This window comes from Stegostoma tigrinum, chromosome 3, assembly GCF_030684315.1.
Source record: "Stegostoma tigrinum isolate sSteTig4 chromosome 3, sSteTig4.hap1, whole genome shotgun sequence".
NCBI classification, from domain to species: domain Eukaryota; kingdom Metazoa; phylum Chordata; class Chondrichthyes; order Orectolobiformes; family Stegostomatidae; genus Stegostoma; species Stegostoma tigrinum.
The window spans coordinates 130,857,063-130,883,844 of record NC_081356.1 but is presented as its reverse complement, the minus strand read 5'-3'; the positions used below and the strand labels follow the sequence as shown (position 1 = coordinate 130,883,844).

At 39.6% G+C, this 26,782-nt stretch overlaps 1 protein-coding gene across 12 annotated transcripts in view; it reads left to right on the top strand.

Annotated features, from left to right (window-relative positions):
- The window catches only part of cfap99 (cilia and flagella associated protein 99), a 152,406-nt gene that overhangs the window by 70,527 nt on the left and 55,097 nt on the right, over nucleotides 1-26,782 (top strand). For all 12 annotated transcript variants that reach the window (XR_009445616.1, XM_059644911.1, XM_059644914.1 and 9 more), the window contains one exon: nucleotides 13,639-13,719. Coding sequence is in view for 11 of the 12 variants with exons in the window: in XM_059644911.1 (XP_059500894.1) it covers nucleotides 13,639-13,719 (81 nt within the window). In the remaining variant the exon portion in view is untranslated. The remainder of the gene's footprint in view (nucleotides 1-13,638; nucleotides 13,720-26,782) is intronic.

Genomic DNA, 26,782 nt, shown 5'->3' with positions numbered 1-26,782 from the left:
TGTGTTTTTTGTGACCCTGAGATCTCTGAAACAGAAACACTAAAGTCCAAGTCTCACTAATCTGACTTTTGTAGTCAACACTGTCAGCATAGCAGAAAATTTGGTGCGGCAGCAGGTTGTGCAGTTTGGAATCACTTTGTTCCTGCGCCTATGAAAGCCAATTCCCGGTAGACGAAGCAAATGCATAACAGAATTATCTCAGTGTTCCTTGCTCATTAATAAGCAAAGCTGCTCAAAAAGAAAATCCACAGAATTACCATATGCTTGCTGCTGTGGCTCCATTCAGAGACATAAAGCTGGAATAAAGAGAGGTAAAGTCAGAGGAAATTTTAAATATTGTAGCTGCTTTTGTGCATAGATGGGTGCAGGCCACCTAAAGTGCAGTGTTATTTCTAAATTTTGAAATCAGCACCTCCAACAATTTAAAGTGTTGGGAATTTCACCAGGATAGGAATAAAGTAATAGTCATAGGTTATTTAACCAACCAGACTGTTCCAACATACAACAAGATCATAGCTGACGTGTGAATCAATTCCACCCACCTGCCTTAGCCACATATACTATAATACCTTATAATACAAATCTATCACCGGCAATTTACTATACAAAGGTTATACTTTCGGCCTCCCAGTGGCCAGTGGGAGATAAAGGAACGGAAGTGTAAGACATAAGGACAACAGGATTGTTACAGTGTGTGATTTTTAACTTCCACAATATTGACTGGGACTCCTTTAAGGCAAGAAGTTTAGACGGGGCAGAATTTGTTAGGTGCATTCAGAAGGATTTCTTGAAACAATATATAGATCGTCCAAATGGGAAGGGGCCATACTAGACCTTGCACTGGGGAATAAGTCTGGCCTTGTAATTGAAGTTTCAAGTGAGAGAGCATTTTGTGAACAGAGAACATAATCCCATAAGTTTAAGATAGTAGTGGATAAGGACAAGACTGGTCCTCAGGTGAAATTACCAAATTGGGGGAGTGCTAACTGGGGAAATTAGATCAGGGACAGCTGTTTGACGGTCAATCCACATTTGACATGTATGAATCTTTTAAAGACCAATTGATCAGAGTTCAGGATCAGCATGTTCCTGTGAGAATGAAAGATAAGGATGGCAAGAGATGTGAAAAAGCAAAATAAGGCACATGTAAGGTGTAGAAAACTGAAATCAGACGAGGCCTCTAAGGAATATAAAGGAAGCAGGGAAGAACTTAAACAAGGAATAAGGAGGAATAAGAAATTATCGAAGAAGATTCTTAGGGATGAGATTTACTCACATTTGGAAAAGAATGGACTTATTAGGAATAGTCAGTGTGGTTTTGTGCAGAGAATGTCTTGTCTCACAAATTTTACTGAGATATTTGAGGAAATGAAGAATGATAAGAGTAGGGCAGTAGAGATTTTGAAACTAGTAATGTCAATTTAGGCCATTTCCTACTACTGCCTACTTGCACTCACCTATCACCATCCCATCTACGTTCCCCAGCCCCACCCCTCCTCTGTCTATTTATTTCAGAGCAACCTTCCCCCTCCCCCATTTCTGAAGAAAGGTCCTGACCCAAAACATCAATTTTCCTGCTCCTCTGATGCTGTCTGGCCTCTGTGTTTCTCAAGCTCCACACTGTGTTATCCTTCTCGATCCCATCTGGGATATGGGGTGGTGGATCAGCAGTTAGCACATCTGCCTCACAACACCAGGGACCTGAGTTCAATTCTACCCTCAGACAACTGTCTGTGTGGTGTTTCCACATTCTCTCCATGCCTGTGTGGGTTTTCTCTAGGTGCTCTGGTTTCCTCCCACAGTCCAAAGATATGCAGGCTTTGGTGGATTGGCCATGCTAAATTGTCCAGTGAAGTGCAGGCTAGCTAGATTAGCCATGGGAAGTGCAGTGGTAGTAGTGTGATGCTCTTTGGAGGTTTGGTGTTGACTTGATGGGCTGAATGGCCTGCTTTCACACTGTAGTGATTCTGTGATCTGTTCAACTTCTTTCTTACTTCCATTCACCTTTTCCTGTCCTTGCACATTTGCTTCTGTTCACTTTTCCCCTAAAACTTGTGATCAGTGGTCAGTGTTTTAACTATCCCCATTACCCTCACATCTGCTTAAATCCATCTGAAACCCGTTTTTCAAGTTTTCTGTAATTCCTTTGAACATCTCCAAAGCCTTTGACTCTTTCAACATATACTTCAAAACAAAATACCATCATTGTCTACCACAACCCTCAGTTCATGACAACTGTCAAATTTTGTGTTCAATTCAACGTCAGCTTTTGTGTCCTAAGATGTTGCTTGGCCTGCTGTGTTCATCCAGCTCCACACTTTGTTATCTCGGATTCTCCAGCATCTGCAGTTCCCATTATCACTGTCCAGCTCTTTGTCTCTTGATGTTGCTCTAATACATTCCTTCCCAAGATGTCAAAAGTATAGGACTGCTTACCTCTACTTTTCTCGTATAATTTATAGATTTTAACTATTTATCGACGATTGACTTGTTTCATTTTTTTCTACCACTCTTGTTAAGTTTGACGGTGGCCAATGATTTGGGTTAAGGCCCATTGGCCCCTTAAGACAGAATGCTAGATCAAACCCTGTTTTAATAAGATTTGGCCATTGCAAAAGAAAATTGAACCTTTATATAATACCTATTTCAAAGTATTTCACACACAATGGAAATGAAAAATATATTTTTTATTTTTATCATTTTTAGAAAATAGATATTAAAATATAGGTAGAGGGAGTTTTGTCAGTTCTCTGAAGACCTTTCTTACAAGGTCATAAAGTCTATATAGAACAGTGACATGAATACATCATTAATAAAAAAAACACTGCAATAGAAATCAAGAGCCAGGGAGAACTCTCAAAGTGTTTGAGGATAAAAAGTTTATACTACTAAGTTTGTGACAGGTGAAGTATATGGAACAAAGCTATTAGTTTTGTTTTTGATTCCAGCGCAGAATACTCAATTTATTCCAAGGATAAAGCAAAAATACTGCAGATGTTAGAAATCTGAATCAAACAGAGAATGCCGGAGAAACTCAACATGTCTGGCAGCATTTATAGAGAGAGAAAAACAAAGTTGATATTTGGTGTTTGACATGACTCTTGTTCAGAATCTTGTTCAGTTCTGTTCAGAACAAAAACTCAATTCAGAGGAACCAGTCACCTCAACAAACAATGTGTTCAAGACCGTGGAGTTTTTAATCCAATGAGTCTTTAAGTTGTTAGGAATGAAAAAGTTTAGACCCTCAGAATTATGAAAGATTGATGCCCATAGACTCTGAAAGCAATCATAATGTTGTTTCTTTAGGGCACAGAAAAAAAAGCTTGAAGGAATCAGTTAAATAGAAATTTAAAGAGTTGAGAAAGGAGGATAATTTCTCTGGACATGAGCCTCTGTACACCATACTCTGGGAAACAGGTTGAAACTTTGTTTTGCTGTTTATGCTTTTGTAATTGTATTCAATATTTATATTGCTTGATTTGCTTTTTTTTCTTTTGTGTAACAAACTTATGTCAGTTATGAATGAACATTTACAGCCTTGTGTGAATAAGTTTCAATTACTAACCACCGGTAGAAAGTGCTAAATTTAAACATATGATCTATCAAACCAGGTTTCCTTCTGGGATCTAATTTGTCCAGCAGTACTGTCAGCTGGGATGATAATGCAACTAAACACTCTAGGAGTGTAGCCACCATTGCCATGTAGGCCGCAAGTCACAATGAGTTAACTTTTATTTATAAATTAATAAAATTAATAAATAATTTATCATTTTTTTCTGCTCCAGTTGTTTTGACTGGGTGATAAATTTAGATCTCAACACCAACAGAACTCCCTGTGACTCTCACCAAACAAGATTACAACAAAATGTTATGGAGGTACCAGTATTGGTTTGGGGTAGACAAGGTCTGAAATCACATGACACCAGGTCCTTGTCCAACAGATTTATTTGAAAACACAAGCTTTCGGAGCCTCAGTCTTTCTTCAGGTGTTAGTGGGGGAGGTAGTATCAGACACAGAATTTATGAGTAAAAGGTCAAAGGGTCACACCACAGATGAGGATGTACTAAATAAACCTAAGATGCTGTGAAATCTTTAATCAGTTAGAGAGTTTTAATTGTTTAATATGTATATGAAATCCCTGAATTCCTTTCAAGTCACAGTCCTGCGAGAGCTAAACATTGTATCAGTGTAAAGAAGAGGTGACATTTTAAGTCAGACAATGCATGTTCAGTGTGAGATCTTGTTTAGAATCTGTTTGTGTTTTAGTTTGGAGTCAGGCTGGTTTTATTTCTAAAGTAGGAATTTTTAAACACCACATTGACTGAATGCCAATAAATTGTGGGCTCTTTGAACAAAATAAAATGTATCTGCAAATACAAATTCACCCCATAGATTCATGTTTGTTCAAAGAGCCCACACAATTTATAGATCTTGAGTCAATATGGCATTTTATAAATTCTTACTTTCGAAATAAAACCAGTCTAACTCCAAACTAAAACACAGAGCCTAAACAAGGTCTCACACCTAACATGCATTGCCTGAACTAAAATGTCACCTCTTCTTTACACTGATAAAACCTTCAGTTTTCTCAGGACTGTAACTTGAAAGGAATTTTGGGATTTACGCATACACATTAATCAAGTAAAACCTTCTAACTCTTTAAAGATTTAACCAAACCTTAGGTTTGTTTTGTGCATCCTCATCAATGGTGTGACTTTTTGATTTTTAACTTATAAATTCTGCATCTGATACTACCTCACTCACTAACACCTGAAGAAGGACTGAGGCTCTGAAACTTGTGTTTTCAAATAAACTTGAGGACCTGGTGTCATGTGATTTCTAACAAAATGTTGATAATTTAGATTTTGTTTGATAGAAATTTTAGACAAAGTGAGATAATTAAAGTCTACACCAACCTGCTTTAGTATTACCCAATGCATTCAAAATATTTTTAATCAATCTGTGCAGATACGCTATGGCACACCTCTGAGACTTGAGCTCAAAGTTACAGGTTCAGAGGTAGGGACGCTACCACTGCACCATAAGAGCCCTAGACCAATTCATTCACTGGTTATTGAAACATTGACTCCATGTAAGGAGGACATAACTGGCTATAAAGCCCTTTGAGACATCCAAAGAGTATGAAAGGTGCTACACAAGTCCAAGGTCTTCTGTATCATCTTATTATAATTGTTCTTTGTGCACCTGAGTCCTGTGCTGTTTCATAAACAATATTCTTCTAAGTCAACAATACTGAGAAATCTGCATAATTGTCAGCATCCCCAGTAGCAGGTAATTTTGGAACAATGTTCAATTTAAGTAAACAACTTTCTTATTAAGAAATTAGCTAATCATATTCAAGAGCTTCATTGTTGATTGCAACAAAATTCAAATGTCTATTAAAATTATATTTACAATTATTGTGTCAGATTACCATGATGGAAACAGCATCGCTGAGCATAAGTGACTTGTTGAGGCACGAGGAGACCCATCAGTGTTCTCTCCCAAAGGTCCATTCATTGTGGGTTCCATGAGGCACTGACAATTGTAAGCAGTATAAATGTTGCATTGCATAGATACACTGCCTGACTAGGAGTAACACGGACAGCTACAGTGAACAGGCCATAAAACTTCACTCTCCTACTACAACCTGTACAAAAGAAATGCCAAACAATTAAAGCCCAGTTAGTCTTATTTTCATGGTAGGCAAATTGTTAGAATCAGTCCTGAGAGCTCAGATAAACTGTCACTTAGAAAAGCGTGGATTAGTCGGAGCTAGTCAGCGTGGTTTTTTAAGTGAAGGGTCATGCCTTACAAATTTGATTTAATTCCTTGAGGATGCACCAAGGAAGATTGATGAGGGTAGTATAGTGGATGTTGTCTGCATGGATTTTAGTAAGGCATTTGACAAGGTTCCATCGGTCAGACTGGTCAAAAATGTAAAAGTTCATTGGATGCAGGGTGTTGTGTCAAAATGAATCCAATGTTGACTTAATTGTAGGAAACAAAGAGTAATGTTCGATGGCTGCCCTTGCAAATGGAAGGCTACTTCGAGTGGTGTTCTGCAGGGATCAATGTTAGGACCCCTGCTGTTTGTTTTGTACTTAATGATTTGGATTTGAATGTGTGGGTTGCAATTGGGAAATTTGCAGATGACTCAAAAATTGGCTGCATAGTTCATCGTGTAGAGGATAGCTGGTAAGCTCCAAAATGATAGCGCCGGGATGGTGGAGTTTGCAGGAATGTGGCAGGTGGAGTTTAACTCTGAAAAGTGTGTGGTAATGCATTTACAGGGGTCAAACAATAAAAGTGAATTCAGAATAAGTGAGAATATACTGAGAGGACTAGATGAAGTTAGACATCTCAGTGTGCAAGTGCAGATGTCCCTAATGGGGCAAAGTTCATAGATAAGGTTATAAAAAATGCACATGGAATGCTGTCTTTCATTGTCAAAGAAATAAAATACTAAAGTAGGGATATAATAACGAAACTGTAAAAAGCACTGGTGAGGCCACAACTGGAGTACTATGTGCAGTTCTGGTTACCACATTACAGGAAGAACATAATTGCTCTAGAGAGCGCAGAGAAGATTTACTTGAATGTTGCGAGGGCTGAAGAATTGTAGCTATGAGGAGAATAGAGAAGGCTGAGGGGTGACATGATTGAATTACACAAAATTGAGGGGTAGACAGAATGAACTTTTATCCCTCAGCAGAGAGTTCAAAAATTAGGGATCACAGATTCAAGCTAAGGATTAGAGGGGAAGTAAGGAAAAACTTTACACAGAGAGTGGTGAGTGTCACAAATTCGCTGCCTGAGTTGGTGGTGGAGGCAGAGACCCTAAAGTCTTTTTAATAGTACCTGGATCTGCACCTTAAGTACAGTAAGCTGCAGGGCTGTGGGCCATCTGCAGGAAGATGGGTTAGAAAGGGCACCTGGGTGATTGGGTTAGCATGGACAAAATGGGCCAAATGGCACACTTCTGTGTTGTATCATTTCTATGGTCTATGGTTTGTAACCTCCAAGTATCCTAGAGACAGGCAGCAGTAGTAGACCATATTGGGCAAAATAATACATAATGGAAAATATCTATATCTTAGTGATCTTAAGATGTGCAGTTAAAACTTAAAATCACCTTAGTTCAATTTATCATCAGCAATTTGTCTTTCTTCGAAAGAACTGCCTTTATCTCTTACACTTCTCCTTCACTAGAGCCTGGCAGATTTTATATAATGAGCCAGCAGCGTACTTAATGAGGAACAGTGAGAATCTGCATTAGAACATAGAACATAGAACATTACAGCACAGTACAGGCCCTTCAGCCCTCGAAGTTGTGCCGATCTGGGAAACCAATCTGAAGCCCATCTAACCTACACTAGTCCATTATCATCCATATGTTTATCCAATGACCATTCCAACCCTCTTGAGATAAACGACAACATTACATTCGCTTTCTTAATTACAGACTCTACCTGCAAGTTAACCTTTCGAGAATCCTGGACCAACGCTCCCAGATCCCTTTGCACTTCTGATTTGCGAATTTTCTCACTGTTTAGAAAATAGTCCATGCCTGTATTCTTTTTTCCAAAGTGCAAAACCTCACATTTACTCACATTGAATTTCATCAGCCATTTCCTGGACCACTCTCCTAAACTGTCTAAATCTTTCTGCAGCTTCCCCACCTCTTCACTACTACCTGCCTGTCCACCGATCTTCATATCATCGGCAAACTTCGCCAGATTAAAATAATTAAAAGTGCAGTTTACTGCAAAGATGAATTTAGTAAAGCATTTGTTAGAAAATAGTGTTGCTTAATCTGACATGGATCATCAGCAAGGGAATATTCTGTGATTGACTGAAACATCCTGAAACTGTGGAGGTATTGAATCTAAGGCTGAAAAACCTTTTCTTGTTGTAAGCTTGCTTCTGTCATCTTTGCTTAAAGCTGTGACATTTGTTTTGAATGATGCTATCAACTATTTCCACCTCGAAGGTTACAAATCTAAACTGTCTGTAGTGTGGTGGTGGTATTCCTGCATCTGAGCCAGAAGTCCTGGATTCAAGTTCCACCTGCTCCAGGACAGGTTAACTAGGAAAACACCTACAATTCTAAACCACCAAGGCCTTGAATAAATTTCCCCTTCAGTGATCTCTAAACTGTTGATTCATGAAATGCTTGAAGACAACAATAGCCAGCAGGGCCTCGCTGGTTAGCTTGGCACATCAGTGCTTTCAGACTGCTACACCAGCTTGGAACACCTAAAATAGCTAAACCGCTTTCTAATGTTGTGCTGTATTAGTGTACCTGGTCTCATGGGGTGACCAAGTCCCAAGATGCCAGAAATGCCACATGTGTGACATCTGTATTTAAAAAAACTTTCTGTTCCTCATTTATTGCATGGAAGGCCACAGATTTATAAACCAAAGTAAACCCATGAGATTAAAGGGAGAATGGCAATGTGTATTGGCTATTTAAGGAACAGAAAACAAAGAGTGACAGTCAACAGTTGTTTTTCAGGCTTGGCTGATATAACCATAAATTATTCTGCAGCATTTTGCTCTCTTATATGCATATTTATGAACTGGACTTGGGTACATGGTGATAATTTCAAAGTTTGTTGGTGACATGAGACTCTGAAATATAGAAAACACTGGTAAAGATAGTAACAGACCTTGTGAGGACATAGTACAATGGAGAGATATATGGCAGATGAAATTTAATGCAGTGAGGAATGAAATGATACAATGTGGTAAAAAGAATGAGGAGATGGAATAGTAGCTCAATGGTACATTAATAACGATGCAGGAACAGAAAAATATGAGGATGTATATACACAAATGTTGGATAGTGTTATAACAAGATGGGAAATCTGTGAACATCAAGTGTCATACATGCTTGTCACAGAGTATAAAAGTTTACAAGACACAACTTCAGTTTGACTTTATTCTGTTCCATTCTGGACACAACACTTAACAAAGGTGTCAGGACCTTGGAGAGCGCACAAAAGAGATTTGCTAGAATGGTATCAGAGAAAATGGGAACTGCAGATGTCAGAGAATCCGAGATTACAACGTGTGGAGCTGGATGAACACAGCAGGCCAAACAGCATCTTAGGAGCACAAAAGCTGATGTTTTGGGCCTAGACCCTTCATCAGAAAAGGGGGAGGGGGAGAGGGTTCTGAAATAAATAGGGAGAGCCGGGGAGGTGGATCGAAGATGGATAGAAGAGAAGATAGGTGGAGAGGAGAGTATAGGTGGGTAGGTAGGGAGGGGATAGATCAGCCCGGGGAGGACAGACAGGTCAAGGGGGCGGGATGAGGTTAGTAGGTAGGAAATGGGGGTGTGGCTTGAGGTGGGAAGAGGGTATAGGTGAGAGGAAGAACAGGTTAGGGAGGCAGGGATGAGCTGGGCTGGTTTTGGGATGCAGTAGAGGGAGGGGAGATTTTGAAGCTTGTGAAATCCACATTGATATCGTTGGGCTGCAGGGTTCCCAAGCGGAATATGAGTTGCTGTTCCAGCTCCACACTTTGCTAGAATGGTACCAGGGATGAGAGACTTCAGTTATGTGGAGAAACTCATTTGAACAGAGATGGTGCATTGGAAATTTGATTGACGTGTTCAAAGTCAGAGAAGTTTTACTTGAATTAATAGAAACTATTTCCACTGGCAGAAGGAATTGATGACAGATGTGAGTAGATGTGCAAAAGGAACAGAGTTATGATGGGAGAAAATTTTTAATGCAATGGATTGTTATTATATGAAAATTGCTGCCTGAAAGGGTGGTGGAAGCAGCAGTACTTTATTGTAGTACTCACTAGTAACTTTCAAAAGAGAATGGAATTAATACCTGAAGAGAAGATTTTTCCAGTGGAATAAAAAGTAGAGATATGGAACAGAAATGAAAAACTAAAGAAAGTGCTAGGAAACTTAAATAAGTGTTATTACAAAGTAATTAGATCAGAGTGGTTGGGGTGAACTAGTAAAGTGTTTAGGAGCAAAAAACATTTGAGGAACAATGGAAGACATTTAAGAATGTAATTCATGGCTCACAACAACATAATCCTGTGAGAAACAAAGATTCTAGGAAGGGGATAAACCAACCATTGTTCATCAGAGGAGTTAAGGATAGCATCACATGGAAAGCAAAAACACACAATGAGGCAAAGTGCTAAATCAGAGGGTTGAAAAAGTTTTAACAACCAACAAAGACAACCATAAAAATAACAAGGGAGAACGTAGGAAATAACAGGAGTAGACAATTCAACCCGTGAAGCCGTTTGATACAATCATGGCTGATGTCATCTTGGCCTCAACTTCACTTTCCTGCCTCATCTCCATAGCTCTTCAACCCATTACTGATTAAAAAGTTGCCTATCTCCTTCTTAAATTTACTCAATTACCCAGCATCTACTACACTCTGAGGTAGTGAATTACACAGATTCATGGCTCTGAAGTCATTTCAGCTGTCTCTGTTTTAAATCTGCTACTTATCCTAAAACAATAACTTCTCATTCAAGATTACCCCACGAGGAAATATACATGATCGACACCTTTAGCATTTTCTATACCTCATTTAGAGCTCCTCTCATTTTTCTGGACTCCAGAGAGTATAGACCTAAACTGCTTCATCTCTGTTCATAAGACAAAATCCTCACTTATGGAATCAATCAAGTAAATGTCCTCTGAACTGCCTCTCATATAACTACATCCTCCCTTAAGTAAGAGGACCAAAATTGTACACATTACTCCAGGGTCAGTCTCATTAATGCCTTGTACAGTTGAAGCAACACTTCCCCACATCTCTACACCATTCCTTTAGCAATAAATGCCAATATTTCATTTGCCTTCCTTGTTACCTGCTGTACCTGAAACTAGTTTTCTGTGACTCACCACAAAGACACATGAATCCTCTGCATGGTAACAAAATGTGAGGCTGGATGAACACAGCAGGCCAAGCAGCATCTCAGGAGCACAAAAGCTGACGTTTTGGGCCTAGACCCTTCATCAGAGATTTTGTTATCTTGGATTCTCCAGCATCTGCAGTTCCCATTATCTCTGATACAATCCTCTGCATGGAATCATTTTGTTGTTTCTCCCCATTTAGGTAATAAGTTAACTTTTTGCTCCTCCGACCCCACTAAATAAATAAGCACATAATTATCCACATTAAACTTCCTCTGCCCATTCAACGTAATTGGCCTCATTGGCTCATTCACCTTAACTATCCGTTGCCATTTGTAAATTTCTTATTTTTCCAATACAACTTATTTCCCCACCTATTTTAATGTCATCTGCAAATTTGGCTATTGTATTTTCTATCTCAGCAACCATGTCACCATATACATTGTAAGACAGACATCAAGAACTTCTTTAAATATATAAAAAGGAAGAGAAAGATTAATGTGAACGTAGGACCCTGAGAGAATGAGGCTGTGGAAATAAAAATAGGGACTCAGATACTTTGCATCAATCTTCACACAAGAAATCATTCATAGTATTCTAAAAACATAAAATAATCAAAGTGTAAAGAAGAAGAAGAAATAAATACAACTATCACAAAAAGGTACGAGAGAAACCAATGGGACTAAAGACCAAAAGTTCCACAAACCTGATGAGATACTTCCTTAGATATTGAAAGGAGTAGCTCCAGAGCTGGTGGATACCCTGATAGTAATCTTCCAGGAATGCTTAGATTTTTGACAAGTCTCAGAGGATTGGAAAACTGCCAATGAAACAGCTTTATTTAAAAAGGGAAGGCAACAAAAAAAAACAAGTAACTTGTCGCCAGTTAGCTGAACATCTGTAATCAGGAAAATGTTAGAGTCTGTTATAACATATAATAGCAGAGATTTTAGAAATGAATAACATGATCAAGTAGAGTCAGTATGGCTACACAATGGGGAAATAATACCTGACAATTTTTTTAGAATTCTTTGAGGAGGTAACAAGCAGGGTAGATGAAGGGGAAGCAGGGGATGTCATATATTTGGATTTTCAAAACGCATTAGTAAGAAAAGAGACCATGATGTTGGAGGTAATTTATTAGCATGGAAGGAGGATTGGCTAATTAATAGAAGACAGAAAGGGTCACCAGACCCAAAATGTTAATTCTGATATTTTCTTCACAGATGCTACCAGACCTACTGAGCTTTTCCAGCAACTTCTGTTTTTGTTCCTGATTTACAGCAATTGCCGTTCTTTTGGTTTTTAATGGAAGAGAGAGATTTGAGATGGAAGGGCGTGTATTTTCAGGATGGCAACTCTTGATTATTGGAGTACTGCAGGAATCTGTGCTCTGGCCATCATTATTTATAACATAAATGACTTAAATAAGATATGAGAAGGTAATATTAGCAGGTGTTCCGAACAAGGATCACTAGGCCTGAAACACTGACTCTGTTTTCTCTACACAGATACTGCTGGACTTGCTGAGTTTCTCTAGCAGTGTCTGTTTTTGTTTGTGGATGACACAGAAACAGCTGGGGAAGCAAGTGCTGACATTGACGCAAAGATATGGCAGAGAAATATAGAAGGGTTGAATGAGTAGGCAAAAACTTGGTGGATGGAATATATTGCAGGAAACTCTGAGATTATGCACCTCAGCACGAAGAATAGAGAGCTAAATACTGTTTAAATGGAGAAAGACTGCAGAAAGCTACAGCACAGAAGGATTAGGGACACAATAGCTAGCATACATGTTCAATTTGGATTTTATTTCACAGGGAATGCAATACAAAAATAAGGAGGACACACTAAAACTACACATGGCATATTCGACAATTGGAATATTATAAACAGTTTTGAGCCCCATATCTCAGGAAAGATATACTGGTCCAGACAAGTTACACTAGGTTAATCCCACCCTCAGAGGGACTATCTTCTGAGGAGTAATTGAGCAGGTTGAGTCTGTACTCATTGGGCTTTAGTAACAAGGTGACCTTTTTGAAAGATCAAGATTCTTAGGTGGTTTTGACTCAACAGATACAGCAAGACTGTTTCCCTTGTGGGAGAATCTAGGACCAGAGGGTATAATCTCAGAATAATGGGGCGCACATTTACGAAAGAGATGAGGAGGAATTTCTTCCCTCAGAAAGTAATATATTTGTGGAATGCTTTACTGCAGAAGGCTGGGTCATTAAGTATGCTCAAGGCTGACATAGACAGAGCATACACAGACTTTTTGAGCAGTCAGAGAAACACGTGTTCTGGGGAAAGGGCAGAAATGGATTTGATCAACTATGATTGCAGAGGATGGCAGAGCAGACTCAATGGACTAAGTGGGCTTAGAATCAGTGCCCTGATTCTAATGGTCTTAAAAAAATGGAATAAACCCATGCTTTCCCCTTTTTAACACAAAACAAAACTACATTAATCATTATTTGTTCCTAAAATTGATAAATTCACAGCAGTGAAAGGAATATGAGTAAGAATATGAAAACAAATAGAATATGTTCACATGAGTCATAAAGGGCAGTGTTGATGAGAACACTGGTGAAGAGCATAAGTGCTGGCATGGCCTTGTTGGGACATAAATATTAACTATTACCCTTTCAAACAGATAAATGAATATGTGTTATGAGCTTTCTGATATTTCAGGCAAGTGCTGTCTCAGTTTTATTTTTCTCTCATTATTCAGATTCCCAGAAGTACCTATGAACCTCCAAAAGAGCAGCAACTGCTGGAAGAACTTAAAAAGAAAAATCGTCACAGGGCAGAGGTTTGAATGCTTTAGTTCTTTCTCAAGCTGAATGCAAGTCTGTTGTGTTGTGGGTCTTTTGGATCCAACTGCTAACAAGCCATTTGGTTGCAGTGGGTGTCCTCATGAACCAATGAACCAAAATCCCTACACACTCACTCTCAAATGATTTATAACTTTCAGATCTTACATAGAGCTCATTTAGATCAGAAGTGTTTCCCTGATCATTTCTGTTCATTGAGTTAACTCTGTCAATCTCAATCCTGGGTCTATGCGTTTCACATAACACATATGCTGCTGAGAATGTTGCCTTTCTCCAAATTGCCTGCTTAATAAACTTTAACTAGGCAGTGAACATACTTTAATTTTAATATTTTAATAACATATATTGATTATATTTTAATTTTAAGTTTCTCACTCCAGAAAGAATGCTTCTCTACCTTAAGAAGAACATTGAAATTTGGGTTAATTTCAGTTTTAACAGAAAAATTTAAATGAGACATTTTACTTATGTTATCACTTTATTAATAGAAATTAACAAACAATACACTTTTAAGTGAACAGGTATAACATGATGCCAAGAACGATCAAAAAATGTAATCTCAAATGTAGTAGCATTCAATTGGATGCTATTTATAATATTCAAGAATATTTAAGAACAGACTAGAGTAAAAAGTGTGACATGATCCAAGAATAGAAAAATCGATCAATGTTTAAAGTGAATCTTTACTTGCAAGACCCAAGTGAGTAAGATGTTATCACCTGGAAGAAAATATCTTTTGAGAAGTATTAACTGAGTGTCCTTAATACTTCTGAAATGTTAAAGGGTCTTATTTTTATATCGGTTCAGATCCTTCTTGCTATGAAAATGCTGGTGTTACCCCTATATATAAGTTGCTCCCACTTTTGTCTGATGTCATTTCGTATAATTCCTTTATTATTCAGTGAAGATTCTTTTATGAAGTTGTTAGCTTTTATGTCGTCAACTTATTTTTAATGTTTTATACTCTTACATGGATATTCCTTTCATCTCTGTTTAATGCCTTCCTCTTACAAGAATCATTCATTCAGTGTTTATGAGTAAAGTTGTTTCATTTCTGCTTTCTTTGAGTGTCCGATCCTAGTAGTTAATGATACTGATGTGATTAGGATATTTGTCATGCCTTGTCAGTTGGATAGTTTCAATATTCCCTCTGTAATTAGCATCTTAACATTACACCTAAGTGTGAAAATGGCATGTCTTCCAAGCCTTCATTCTTCATACTTTTCTTGTGTCTGTTTTGAGTACTTGTCAATTAACCTGACATTACAATGTCATCTCCATGCCCACTCCTAGGTGCATTCTAGAGGATTTTCCTGGCTTTTCCTGCCAGTCACAATGGTTTCTTTGTTAATTCTTACCTAAATATTTATCTTTAAATTGTTTTAATATAATGTGTGTCCTCTCTAATTAGTTACGCTTATTTCTCAGTCAAATATATTTCGACACAGATATGATTACAATTCACACCAATCATTACAGTTTGCACCGATGATGGAAAGGAAGATAGGTGTGAATTTTACCTCCTTAATTTATTGGCAATTATATCAACTGGAGTCATAGAAGTAAAATACTATGGATGCTGGAGAAATGAAATTTAAAAGAAATATATATGCCGTAGAGAAATTTAGCATGTTTGCAGCATTTGTGAAGAGAAAAACAGTGTTAACATTGAGTCCAGTGACTCCTCTTCAATTAAATGCTTTTTCCAAATGTTGAGCTAACTTAATTCGAGCATCAAACTAAAACTGTTTGTTATTTATATGGATCATTAAGTATCTTCACGTCAATAAAACTCAGCTCAGCCTTTGTGTTTAGTGCCAGGATTTTGCATTGTGTGATTAGTAGATACCTGAAACAGAAGAATCCAGCGTAGCTAGAAATTGATCCTGCAGCTTTATCAGCAAACCTGGGGAAAGGGGCTAGAGCTGCTCACATCTCCTCAGGCAACCTGCCCCATGGGGTACTGTTGTTTACTGGGTAGGTCTCAGAAGAGTGAAAATGAGAAATGAGGAGATAGGGCCAATCACAACTCCTGTGAAGAGATAGTAAGAACTGCCAAAGCCAGGGTCTGAGTTAACACAGTGTGGAGCTGGAGGAACACAGCAGGCCAGGCAGCATCAGAGGTGCAGGAAAGCTGATGTTTGGGTCGGGACCCTTCTTCAGAAAAAATGAAAAACGATCCCGACCCAAAACATCAGCTTTCCTATTCCTTTGATGCTGCCTGGCCTGCGGTATTCCTCCAGCTCCACACTGTGTTATCACAACTCCTGTGAAGTTGGGAGAGCATTCCTTCTCTCCAGGAAGGAAAGACAGCTTCAATACATACTTTTAGTTAGCAGCCTCAGGGAGGCCTTAGGCATCATTTAAACCCAAAAGCCGTCATACTCATTGAGAACTGATTTCAAAAAGTTTCTTGTTCAACAGGTATGAGGCTCTAATTAATATATTCAAGTGGCCGAATACCCTGATACCAAAGAAATTAACGTCAAAACTTTGTAAATCACTGGCAATTGCCACTATTAGTTTTGAATACTTTGTACTTGAAAGGCAACATATGACTTCAACCCCTTTCAGCCAAACAGTGGATATATGAAAGATCTCAGCGATTAAATGAGGAAACAAAAACTCTAACTGAGAAATTCATAGTGGTACAGCTCATAAAAAAACAGCTTTCACTTAAAACACTTGTATGTTATCTGTCATTCAGATACTTTGAGATTTTTTTTTGTAAACCTGTATAATAGCAGCCTAAGACGTCTTAAAGTTGAGCCTACAGATTACAAGTAGGAGTATTACAACACCAAGGATCTAACGGCCCAGATTTTGTTGGCATTGAAGGATGGAAACTTGCCATTCATCAGGCTTTTGGCTACCCAAAAAGTTTTTGATGTGGAGGTGCCAGTGTTGGACTGCAGTGGACAAGGTCTGAAATCACACAACACCAGGTTCTCGTCCAACAGGTTTATATGAAAACACAAGCTTTTGGAGTCTCAACCCTTCTTCAGGTGAAATGAGAAAGAAATACAGAGAACACAGAATTTATAAGCAAAAGATCAAAGGGTCACACAACTGATGAGGATGCATTAAACAAACCAAAAATGCTGCTAATTACACAGAGGGAAGTTAAGAGTCAACCACATTGCTGTGTGTCTGGAGGCCAGACCAGGGAAGGGCAGTTTCCTTCCCTAAAGGACATTAAGAGAACCAGATGGGTTTTTCCAACAATCAACAATGGATTCATGGTCATCATTAGACTCTTAATTCCACATATTTATTCAATACAAATTCTACTATCTGCCATGGTGGGATTCAAACCTGGATCCCCAGAATATTATCAGTCCGGCGAGAATACCACAAGGCCATTGCCTCCCCATTCATAAAGGATGTTTGACCGAAGATCCGAAGTTGAATGTCCTTGACTGCTGACGTTTTCCCACCCTGGGAGGGAACATTCCTGTTGGTGATTGTTGCATGGTGTCCATTCATCAAAGATGCCCCAAGGCATGGTTTATTGGCAAGGCCTCTGAATTACAATACAGATCAGAACCTTATTAACATTAACTCTAGGTTACTATCATATTCAATGTCTGGTGTTATAAAGCAGAGGCTGGCCCCCTCCAAGAACTTAAACCTAAATGCCGAAACAGGAGCACCTTGCCCAACAATCTGTAAAAGGAGTGTGAAAGATGGTGTAACCTACTTTTCAGCAACTTCTAATGGTTAATTAAAATAAACCCCTGACTGTGACTTTAAAATCAACAAGTAACAATTTATTGATCTAACTCTAACTATGAACAAATTCACTAAATTATTAACTGGATAAATCCCTTCCAACTACTAACTCTTCCTTCATAAAGCAAGGTTCTAATGGTGTGCTGTTCCAATAAATACAACCCCACTTATATTAAAAAAAATAGAATTTCGCCTCTTGAAACTACAGCCCAGTTACATGTTTTCCAGAATGTTTTGTGCCTTCTCCGTCGATTCTTCTCTCAGGAATGTCTTTTCCATTGATTCTTCTGTCAGGAATATTAACTAGTTGTGCTATTGGTACCATTGTTATTTAGATTATGCTTTCTCTAAAACATAGAGGAGGCTGTGAGAGCCCACGATTCTCTCTTGAAATCTGAGGGCTGTTAGCTCTGGTGGACGGCAGCTAGCTCTGCGATCTTTGTCCAACTGCCACCATCTTTTTACACCCTTGATGACATTTCAATATTTCTTACAATAGGATTGGTCCTATGTTGTCAAAACCATCAGACTAAATTTTAACAGGTTTTTGGTATCTAAGTGCCTGGTTCAAATTGATTGGCTAAATTCAAAAGCCTGTTGTCATGGTAAAAATTGCTGCTTGGCCTGCTAACTGTAAGGTCTTTCAATACAAATATTTCAACTCGGGTGCTCTCTGTGTATTTGTAGACTTTCAAGCTGCTGCTAACAGACATCCAGTTTAAATCTGTAAGCTCAGAAAAAGCATGGTCTGTTAAAGGAACAACATAATGCTTTCCCCCTAGCATTTTACAAACCACAAATTCTAACTTGCTGCCTCCCAATCCGCAAGTATTCTAACCAACTTTACAATACAGGTTGCTCCAAAGTTCAGAAATTATATTGTGGGATATTGGCACTTGAATTAATTTGCCATTTTAATCCTAATTTCATCAAACAGTTTTCAGGTCCCATTCTAGATTCGTGACCTTGGTTATGATACAAAGAGCAGTTTAGTCAAATTGATCAAACTCTTTTAAGAACAGAAACAATTACTGCAAACATATTTTAGCACAGATGGCGTAGACATTGACTGAACTTTAATACTGCCATAACCCCATCAGTTCCCCACAATTCACCCTTGCACTTGCTCATGAACATCACTAATTACTCTTTCCACCAAGTGCCAGTGCCTGCTTCAAGTGGGCATGATGACCAGTAATTTGGTTAAGTCTAAGCAGAGCAGATGGTACATAATGAGTGTACTAGACACATTTATCAATCTGAGGTCGTACATTGCCATTACATTGAAATTGCAAAGCAGAAACAGGCAGTTCAGCCTGAGGAATTCATGCTTATACCCGCAGTAGAAAAGTAACCCTGATTCCACATGCCTGTCTTGTTTCCATATCCCTTTATTCCCCATTTTGTACAAGCAGCTATTGAACTTACTTTCCAATATTACCATGGTCTTAACATCAGTCATTATTTTTGGTTGCACATTCTGCAACCCTCTGGCTTTGGCATCTTTAATAGACTAAATGATGTGAAAATATACTCTTGCTGATTGCCTTAAGTTTCTTAAATTTAATCTCATGTTCATGCCCTCAAGCACTAGGACCCTCTTTGTCACTGAAATCAGTTTATATCTGCCTCCTCAGACAAATCAAGCCTTACACTCCTGTATTCTAATGGTAGTCTGTCATTGCAGCTACAAGCACTTGTAAGGAATTTTTTCTGTAGCCAGTGTTAACAAGTTGATGAGGCAATTTTACAAGTTGTATTGCCAGCAGGACTCTTCCTCAAATCCTATGGAAAATTGCAGAGAGGATATGTCTGTGTTCCTGATAAGTACTGCAGATGACTGAGTTTTTCTGTTAGTAGTGCAGAATCAATTAATGATCCCGTTCTGCACACTAAGAAAAGTGTGGCAAAGCTACAAGCTTTGCACACTGCCTCAAAAGGCATACACCTTCCAAGTTTCCTCTCCCCATCTAAACTGCCAAAGCTTGCATTTTGTGACTTATTCATGTTTGGATGAGCCTTATTATCTGTTCCACATTCCCAGTTCCAATTATGCACAAGTTTAACTGATAACTACAAGAAAAGTGGGATTTGAGGTAGGATGTTCTGGCACAGAGAAATTTCTTCTTGGGTCATATTTCTACGTGCATCACACTAAGACAAATTCTGGAACTGCAAGTTTCACTTCTGTCTCCCTACTTATTGAAATCTTGCAAATATTTTTTGTACACATGTGGAGTGTGCAGCTACTTTACAGTTGTATTTGTGTGTTATTCTCAATAAGCCTTTCACCTTTAATTTACCATATTTATCATCAATCTACTCAACCAACTCTCATCCCAGCTTTAAAATCCTTACCTCACATCTCTTTAAGTCTCCCCGATCTCAGTTGTTCCCCATTGTATGGACATTGTCGTCATTCTTTCGAGTCCGAGAGATACAGATTCAAGCTTTATCTGTTTGTAAAAACTGTATCCTTTTAATTTTCTATCTTTTTGGTTGCGGGCAGAAATGGGAAAAGGACTGTGTTGAAAATTAAGGATTGTGGAAGGGAGTACTGCAGTATTTAAAAGCGGGCTTTAATGTAGTTTAGAGATACCAAGGTGTAGAGCTGGATGAACACAGCAGTCCAAGCAGCATCAGAGGAGTAGGAAAGCTGACATTTTGAGCTAGTTTATACTTCTTTTGTTCAGTCAATAGGGGATGTTTAGTTGCAGATGAACTGGTACCAAGGGATGTATACAAGATAAGATTCAGGCGGCAAAAAGTAGCTGATTGGCCTGTGAGATGATATCCAGTTATGGTGAACAAGGCCTTCTACCTGCCAACTATTATGTGATGGCTCTGAGATATCTCAACAGTTTGTGGGTGCATGGACAATAGGGTCAGAGGCTTTCAGACTACTGGAAAGTGAGGTGCTTCTTTCTGTCTGCAGTAAAAAATACCAAAGGCATGATAAAAACTCAGTTTATTTTTTTTTCTTTGTATTCATTTGTGGGATGTGAGTGTCGCTGGCTAGCCAGTATTTCTTGCCCATCTCTGGTTGCCATTGAGAAGATGGTGGTGAGCTGCCTTCTTGAGCTGTTGCAATCCACCAGCTGTCGGCTGACCCATAATGCCATTAGGGAAGAAATTCCAGGATTTTGATCCAGTGACCGTGAAGGAACTTCCAAGTCACATTGGTGAGTGGCTTGGAGCAGAACTTGAAGATGGTGGTGTTCCCATGTGTCTGATGCCCTTGTCCTTCTAGATGTAAGTGGTTGTGGGTTTGGAAAGTGCTCTCTGAGAATCTTTAGTGAATTTCTGCAGTGCGTCTTGTAGATAGTACACACTGCTGCTACTGAGTGTCAGTGATGGAGGGAGTGGATGCTTGTGGATGTAGTGCCAATCAAGTGGGCTGCTTTGGCCTGACTGGTGTCAAGCTTCTTGAGTGCTTCCCTCTCCAGTTTCTGTAAACTGTTGTTTTTAATCAATAAGTCAGAGATTTTAAGTTGTGGATCACTTGCTTTATGGCTACTGTAAGCCAGTGAAAATACCTGAAGAGAGAGATCAAGGATCATTGAGTCCTGACATACCAAAGGATGATCTCAGTGAACCCTGTGGACCCAGTGTTTCCTCCATGCCCACATGTTTCATTGTCAGCATATACATGCAGGGGAAGTTTTATAAGGGTGTTGGAATTTTAATGAGTAGAGTTATATGTCAGTCATTCATAATTGTTTACCTGCAGGTAAAATCCATTTATTTGAAATAATTAATCTTAAACAGAGTAATCTGGTCCTTGCTTTCTGCAACCGACACCTGGAAAGATGAGGAAACTTGAGAAATTTTGCTTACTTCTAAAACATTTTTAACTTTAACTGAGAAGGAGATGGCCTTGTGGTATTATCACTAGACTATTAATCCATAGACCTAGATAACGTTCTGAGGACCCAGGTTTGAATCACACCATGGAAAATGGTGGAATTTGAACCATTAAAAAGTCTGGAAATCAGAATCTAATGATGACCATGAAACTTTAGTTGATTGTCAGAAAAACCCATCTGGTTCACTGAGGCCGTTCAGGGAAGGAAATCTGTTGTCCTTACTTGGCCTAGCCAACATGTAACTCCAGACCCACAGCAATGTAGTTGACTCTCAATTGCCGTCTGAAATGGCCTTCCAAGCCATTCAGTTGTACCAATCACTACAAAGTCTGAAAGAAATAAAACCAGACAGATCACCAGGCATCAACCGAGGCACTGGAAAAGACAACGGCAAAAACAGCCCTGTCGATGCTGCAAAGTCCTCCTCACTAACATGTGGGGGCAAGTGCCAAAATTGGGAGAGCTGTCTCTCAGACTAGTCAAGCAACAAGGTCAGAAATCACACGACATGAGGTTATAGTGTGACAGGTTTATTTGAAAACACAAACACAGGAGTTTTAAGTAAGTTTTAAGTGATTTATAACTAAAAGATCAAAGGTTCATATCAATGATGAGAATGTATTGAACAAACCTAACATGTTATTAAATCTTTAATCAGTTAGAAGGTTTTATTGATTAATACGTGCATATAATATATACATGTAAATCCCCGAATTTCTTTAGCGTCATATGCAGGGAAGGTGATGTATTTTGATGTGTGAAAGCTTTGTGTTTTGTGAAAACTAAAGGTTTTATCAGTGTAAAGAAGAGGTGACATTTTAAGTCAGACAATGCATGTTAGGTGTGAGACCTTGTTGAGAATCTGTTTGTGTTTTAGTTTGGAGTCAGACTGGTTTTATTCCTAAAGTAGGAATTTTTAAACGCCACATTGACTGAATGTCTATAAATTGTGGGCTGTTTGAACAAAATAGAATACAAATTCACCCCATACTTTTGTGTGCGTATGCGAGTGCGTGAGTCTGTGTGTGAGAGTGTATAGTGTGGTAGGGTCAACTGTAGTGCAACACGAGCCCAAGACCCTGGTCGAGGCCGTCCTCATGGGTACCAAACTTTGCTATCAGCCTCTGCTTGGTAACTCTGTGTTGTGGATCCTGAAGTCCACCTTGGAAGACAGGTACCCATCAATGATATTTGATCTTTTACTTATTAATTCTATGTCTGATACCACCCCTCTCACTAACACCTGAAGAAGGAGCGACGCTCCGAAAGCTTGTGTTTTCAAATAAACCTGTTGCATCATAACCTGGGTGTCGTGTGTTTGCTGACCTAGTCCACTGCAGCCCAACACTGGCACCTCCACAACATAGTCAAGCAATTGTCTGACATTGTCATACTCACAGAATCGTACCTAAGAAACAATGGCGCACACACCGCCATCACCTTGCCTGCATATGTCCTGTCTCACCAGCTGGACAGGTCCTGCAGAGGTGACAGCACAATGATATACAGTCGGGAGGGAGTCACCTGGGGAGTCCTCAACGTTGACTCCAGACCCTGTGAAATCTCATAACTTCAGTTTAAACATGGACGAGGAAGCCTGCTTGTGATTATCACGTGCTGTCCTCCCTTAGCTGATAAATCAGTACTCCTCCATGTTGACCAACACTTGGAGGAAGTACTGAGGATGGCAGAAGCATTAAACATATTCTGGGTGGGGGATTGCAATATCCACCTCCAAAAGTGGCTCAGCAGCAGCACTCAGCTGGTTAGGTCCGAAAAGACACAGCTGCGAGACTGGGTGCTGAGGGAACCAACAAGAGGCAAAAACATATTTGACCTCATCCTTACCAATCAGCCAGCTGCAGATGCATCTGTCCATGACAGTATCAGTAAGAGCATTGAGAATAATCTCCATCATACTGAATGGCACTATCATTGTGCTGAAAGGGACAGACTTCGAACAGATCTAGCAACTGAAGACTAGGCATCCATGAGGCACTGTGAGCCAGCAACAGGAGCAGAATTGTACTCCGGCATAAGCTGTAACCATGTCCTGTACAGTATGTCCTGTACATAAAAAGCAGGACAAATTCAACCCGGCACTGTCACTGTTACCTCAATTGACCAGGTTGGATCTGGTCAATTACTGCTCATCATTCTACTGTCAATCATCAGTAAAGAGATGGAAGGTGTCAGTAACAGCGCTATCAAGCAGCACCTGCTCAGTAATAACCTGCTCAGTGACGCCCAGTTTGGGTTCCGCCAGAGCCTCTCAGCTCCTGAACTCATCGTAGCCTTAGTTCAGGCATGGACAAAAGAGCTGAATAGCAGAAGTGAGGTAACAGTGACAGTCCTTGACATCAAGGCTGCATTCGAACAAATGTGGCATCAAGGAGCCCTAGAAAAATTGGAATCAATGGGTATCAGGGGGCAAATTCTCTGGTGGTGAGAGACTAACCTGACACATAGGAAGATGGTCGTGGTTGTTGGAGGTCAATGATCTCAGCTCCAGACCATCTCTGCAGGAGTTCCTCAGGGTAATGTCCTGGGCCCAACTATCTTCAGCTGCTTCATCAATAACCTTCCCTCTATCATAAGGTCAGAAGTGGGAATGTTTGCCGATGATTACACAATGTTCTTTGTGACTCCTAAGAAACTGAAGCAGTCCATGTTCAAATGCAATAAGATCTGGACAATATCCAGGCTTGGGCTCCAAAGTGGAAAAAAAATTTCAAGCAACACAAATGACAATCTATGACCATCACCAAAAAGAGACAATCTCACCACCATGCCTTGACATTCAATGGTGTTACCATCACCGAATCCCCCACTATCAACATCCTGGGTGTTATCATTGACAGAAACTCAACTGGACTCACCACATAAACATGGTGCCTACAAGAGCAGGTCAGAGACTAGGAATACTGCAGTGAGTAACTCACCTCCTGACTCCTGAAAGCCTGTCCACCATCGACAAGGCACAAGTAAGGAGTGTGATGGAATACTCTCCACTTGCCTGGATGAGTGCGGCCCCAACAACACTCAAGAAGCTTGACACCATCCAGGACAAAGCAGTCCATTTGACTAGCACGACATCCACAAGCATCCACTTCCTCCAACACCAACACTCAGCAGCAGCAGTGTTTGCTATCTACAAGCTTCACTGTGGAAATTCACCAAAGATCCTCAGACAGCACCTTCCAAACCCACAACCACTTCCATCTAGAAGGACAAGGGCATCAGACATGCGGGAACACCAGCACCTCCAAGTTCTCCTCCAAGCCACTCACCATCCTGACTTAGAAATATATTGCTGTTCCTTCACTGTCGCTGGGTCAAAGTTCTGGAATTCCCTCACTAATAGCATTGTGGGTCAACCCACAACAAGAGGACTGCAGTGGCTCATGAAGGGATAGGCAAGAAATGCTGTCCAGCCAGTGATGCCCATGTCCCGCAAATGAATAGAGAAAAAAAAATTCATCATAATTGACCATGATTAAGTGAATATTTCTAACAAAATTAACAGTGTACTCAGAGTTTGCATGTTGCAGAGACAGAAGCAGAAGATTCAGACTCTGTCACAACTTAGTTTACACACTTTTTCAGGAGAAAATATGACTCCAGTTGACTCCTGCTTGTCGTAACTTTGATGCTCATGTTTAATTGTACTAATTTTATATCTTGTAAAATTAAATTTTGCACAAACTTAATATTATCACTAGTTCATACCAAAATATCAGCTGAATTTTCACGTGCAGTTTTATTACACCTCTTCCCGCACAAGGCCTGTAGTTCATGTTAATTGACAGTCATTGAAGAGTATCTGTACTGCAACCTCCTGAACTATTTATGCAATGACACCAGTTCTTTGGATAGAACAGGAGTGATGTTAATGATCTCGTTGCAAGTAATACGCGCTCCTGGACCTGTTAATGTTCAGCTAAGTCTCGTGAGAAAGCAACAGAGGACAGTTTGTGATCACACTGCAGTCTGTGCTAGTTATCATTCAGATGCCGAGCTCAGAGTAATCTTTTCCCATCTGTTCTGCAGCACCACTCTGAGTAAAACTTGATGGATTTTCATTAAGATTACCTGACCTCACTTCAAATGCTCCATCAAGCTTTAAATTGTACTGCCATCAGACTGTGGTTGAGATCAAATTGCCAATAGTTGAAGTGTCAAGACCAGGCAAATGTTTTTACCATTTTCTCACTCAACAGATGGCCTGAAAGGCTCTTCCTGTGCAGTTCTAGGCTACAGGTCTATGATTTACCTGGGCCAGTTTGACATTGATTCCTTGCTGGAGTTTGTTTTAATTGATGTTTGTCACACTCCTACTTCTCACAATTGCCTCTCTCTTGTATGTTAATTTATACAATTCTCTGTACAACTGTTTAATGGAAAGGTGACAGGATAGAGAATGGTGACGCCATGGACCAATCTGCAATTTTAATAAAAACAAAATACTGTGGATGCTGAAATCTGACATAAAAACAGAAAATGTTGGAATTACTCGGCAGATCTGGGGAGAGAAAAACAGAATTGATGTTTTAAGACCATAAGACATTGGGCGAGACTAGGCCATTTGATCCATTAAGTCTGCTCCTGTATTCAATTGAGGCTCTTATGTTTCTCAACATCATTCTCTTACCTTTTCCCCACAACCTTTGATCCCCTAACTAATCAAAAATCCATCTATCTCTGTCTTAAATATACTCAATGACTCAAAGCCGTCTGTAGCAATGAGTTCCACAGATTAACCACACTCTGGCTGAAGAAATTCCTCCTCATTTCAGTTCTGAAGGGTCATTCCTTCACTTAGAGGCTGTGTCCTCTGGTCCTAGGCTCTCAAACTAGTGGAAATGTCCACTCTATCCAGCCTCTCAGTATTTTGTAACTTTCAATGAGAGCCGCCCCCCTCCCCCCATCCTTCCAATTTCCATCAAGTACAGACCCAGAGCCCTCAACCATACCTTATATGATAAGCCCTTCATTCCCAGAATCACACCTGTAAACTTCCTCCAGACCCCCTCCAAAGCCAGCACATCCATCCTTAGATATGAGGTCCAAACTGATCACAATATTCCAAATGCAGTTTGACCAGAGCCTTGCACAGCCTCAGTATTTCTGTATTGCAAAGTTAACATTCATTTGAGAGGGCTAGAAGACATTTGCCTTCCTAACAGCTGAACCTGAATGTTAACCTTCAGAAAATTCTAGAATAAAACTCCCAAGTCCTTCTGTGCTTCAGATTTCTGAAGCCTTTCCCATTTGGAAAATAGCCTTTGTCCCTATCCTTCCTACCAAAGTGCATAACCTACACATTGTATTCCATCTGCCACTTCCTAGCTTGTCCAAGTCCTTCTGCAGCCTCCCCACTTCTTCAACACTACTGTCCCTCTGTCTATCTTGGTGTCATTCACAAACGTTACAACATGCCCTC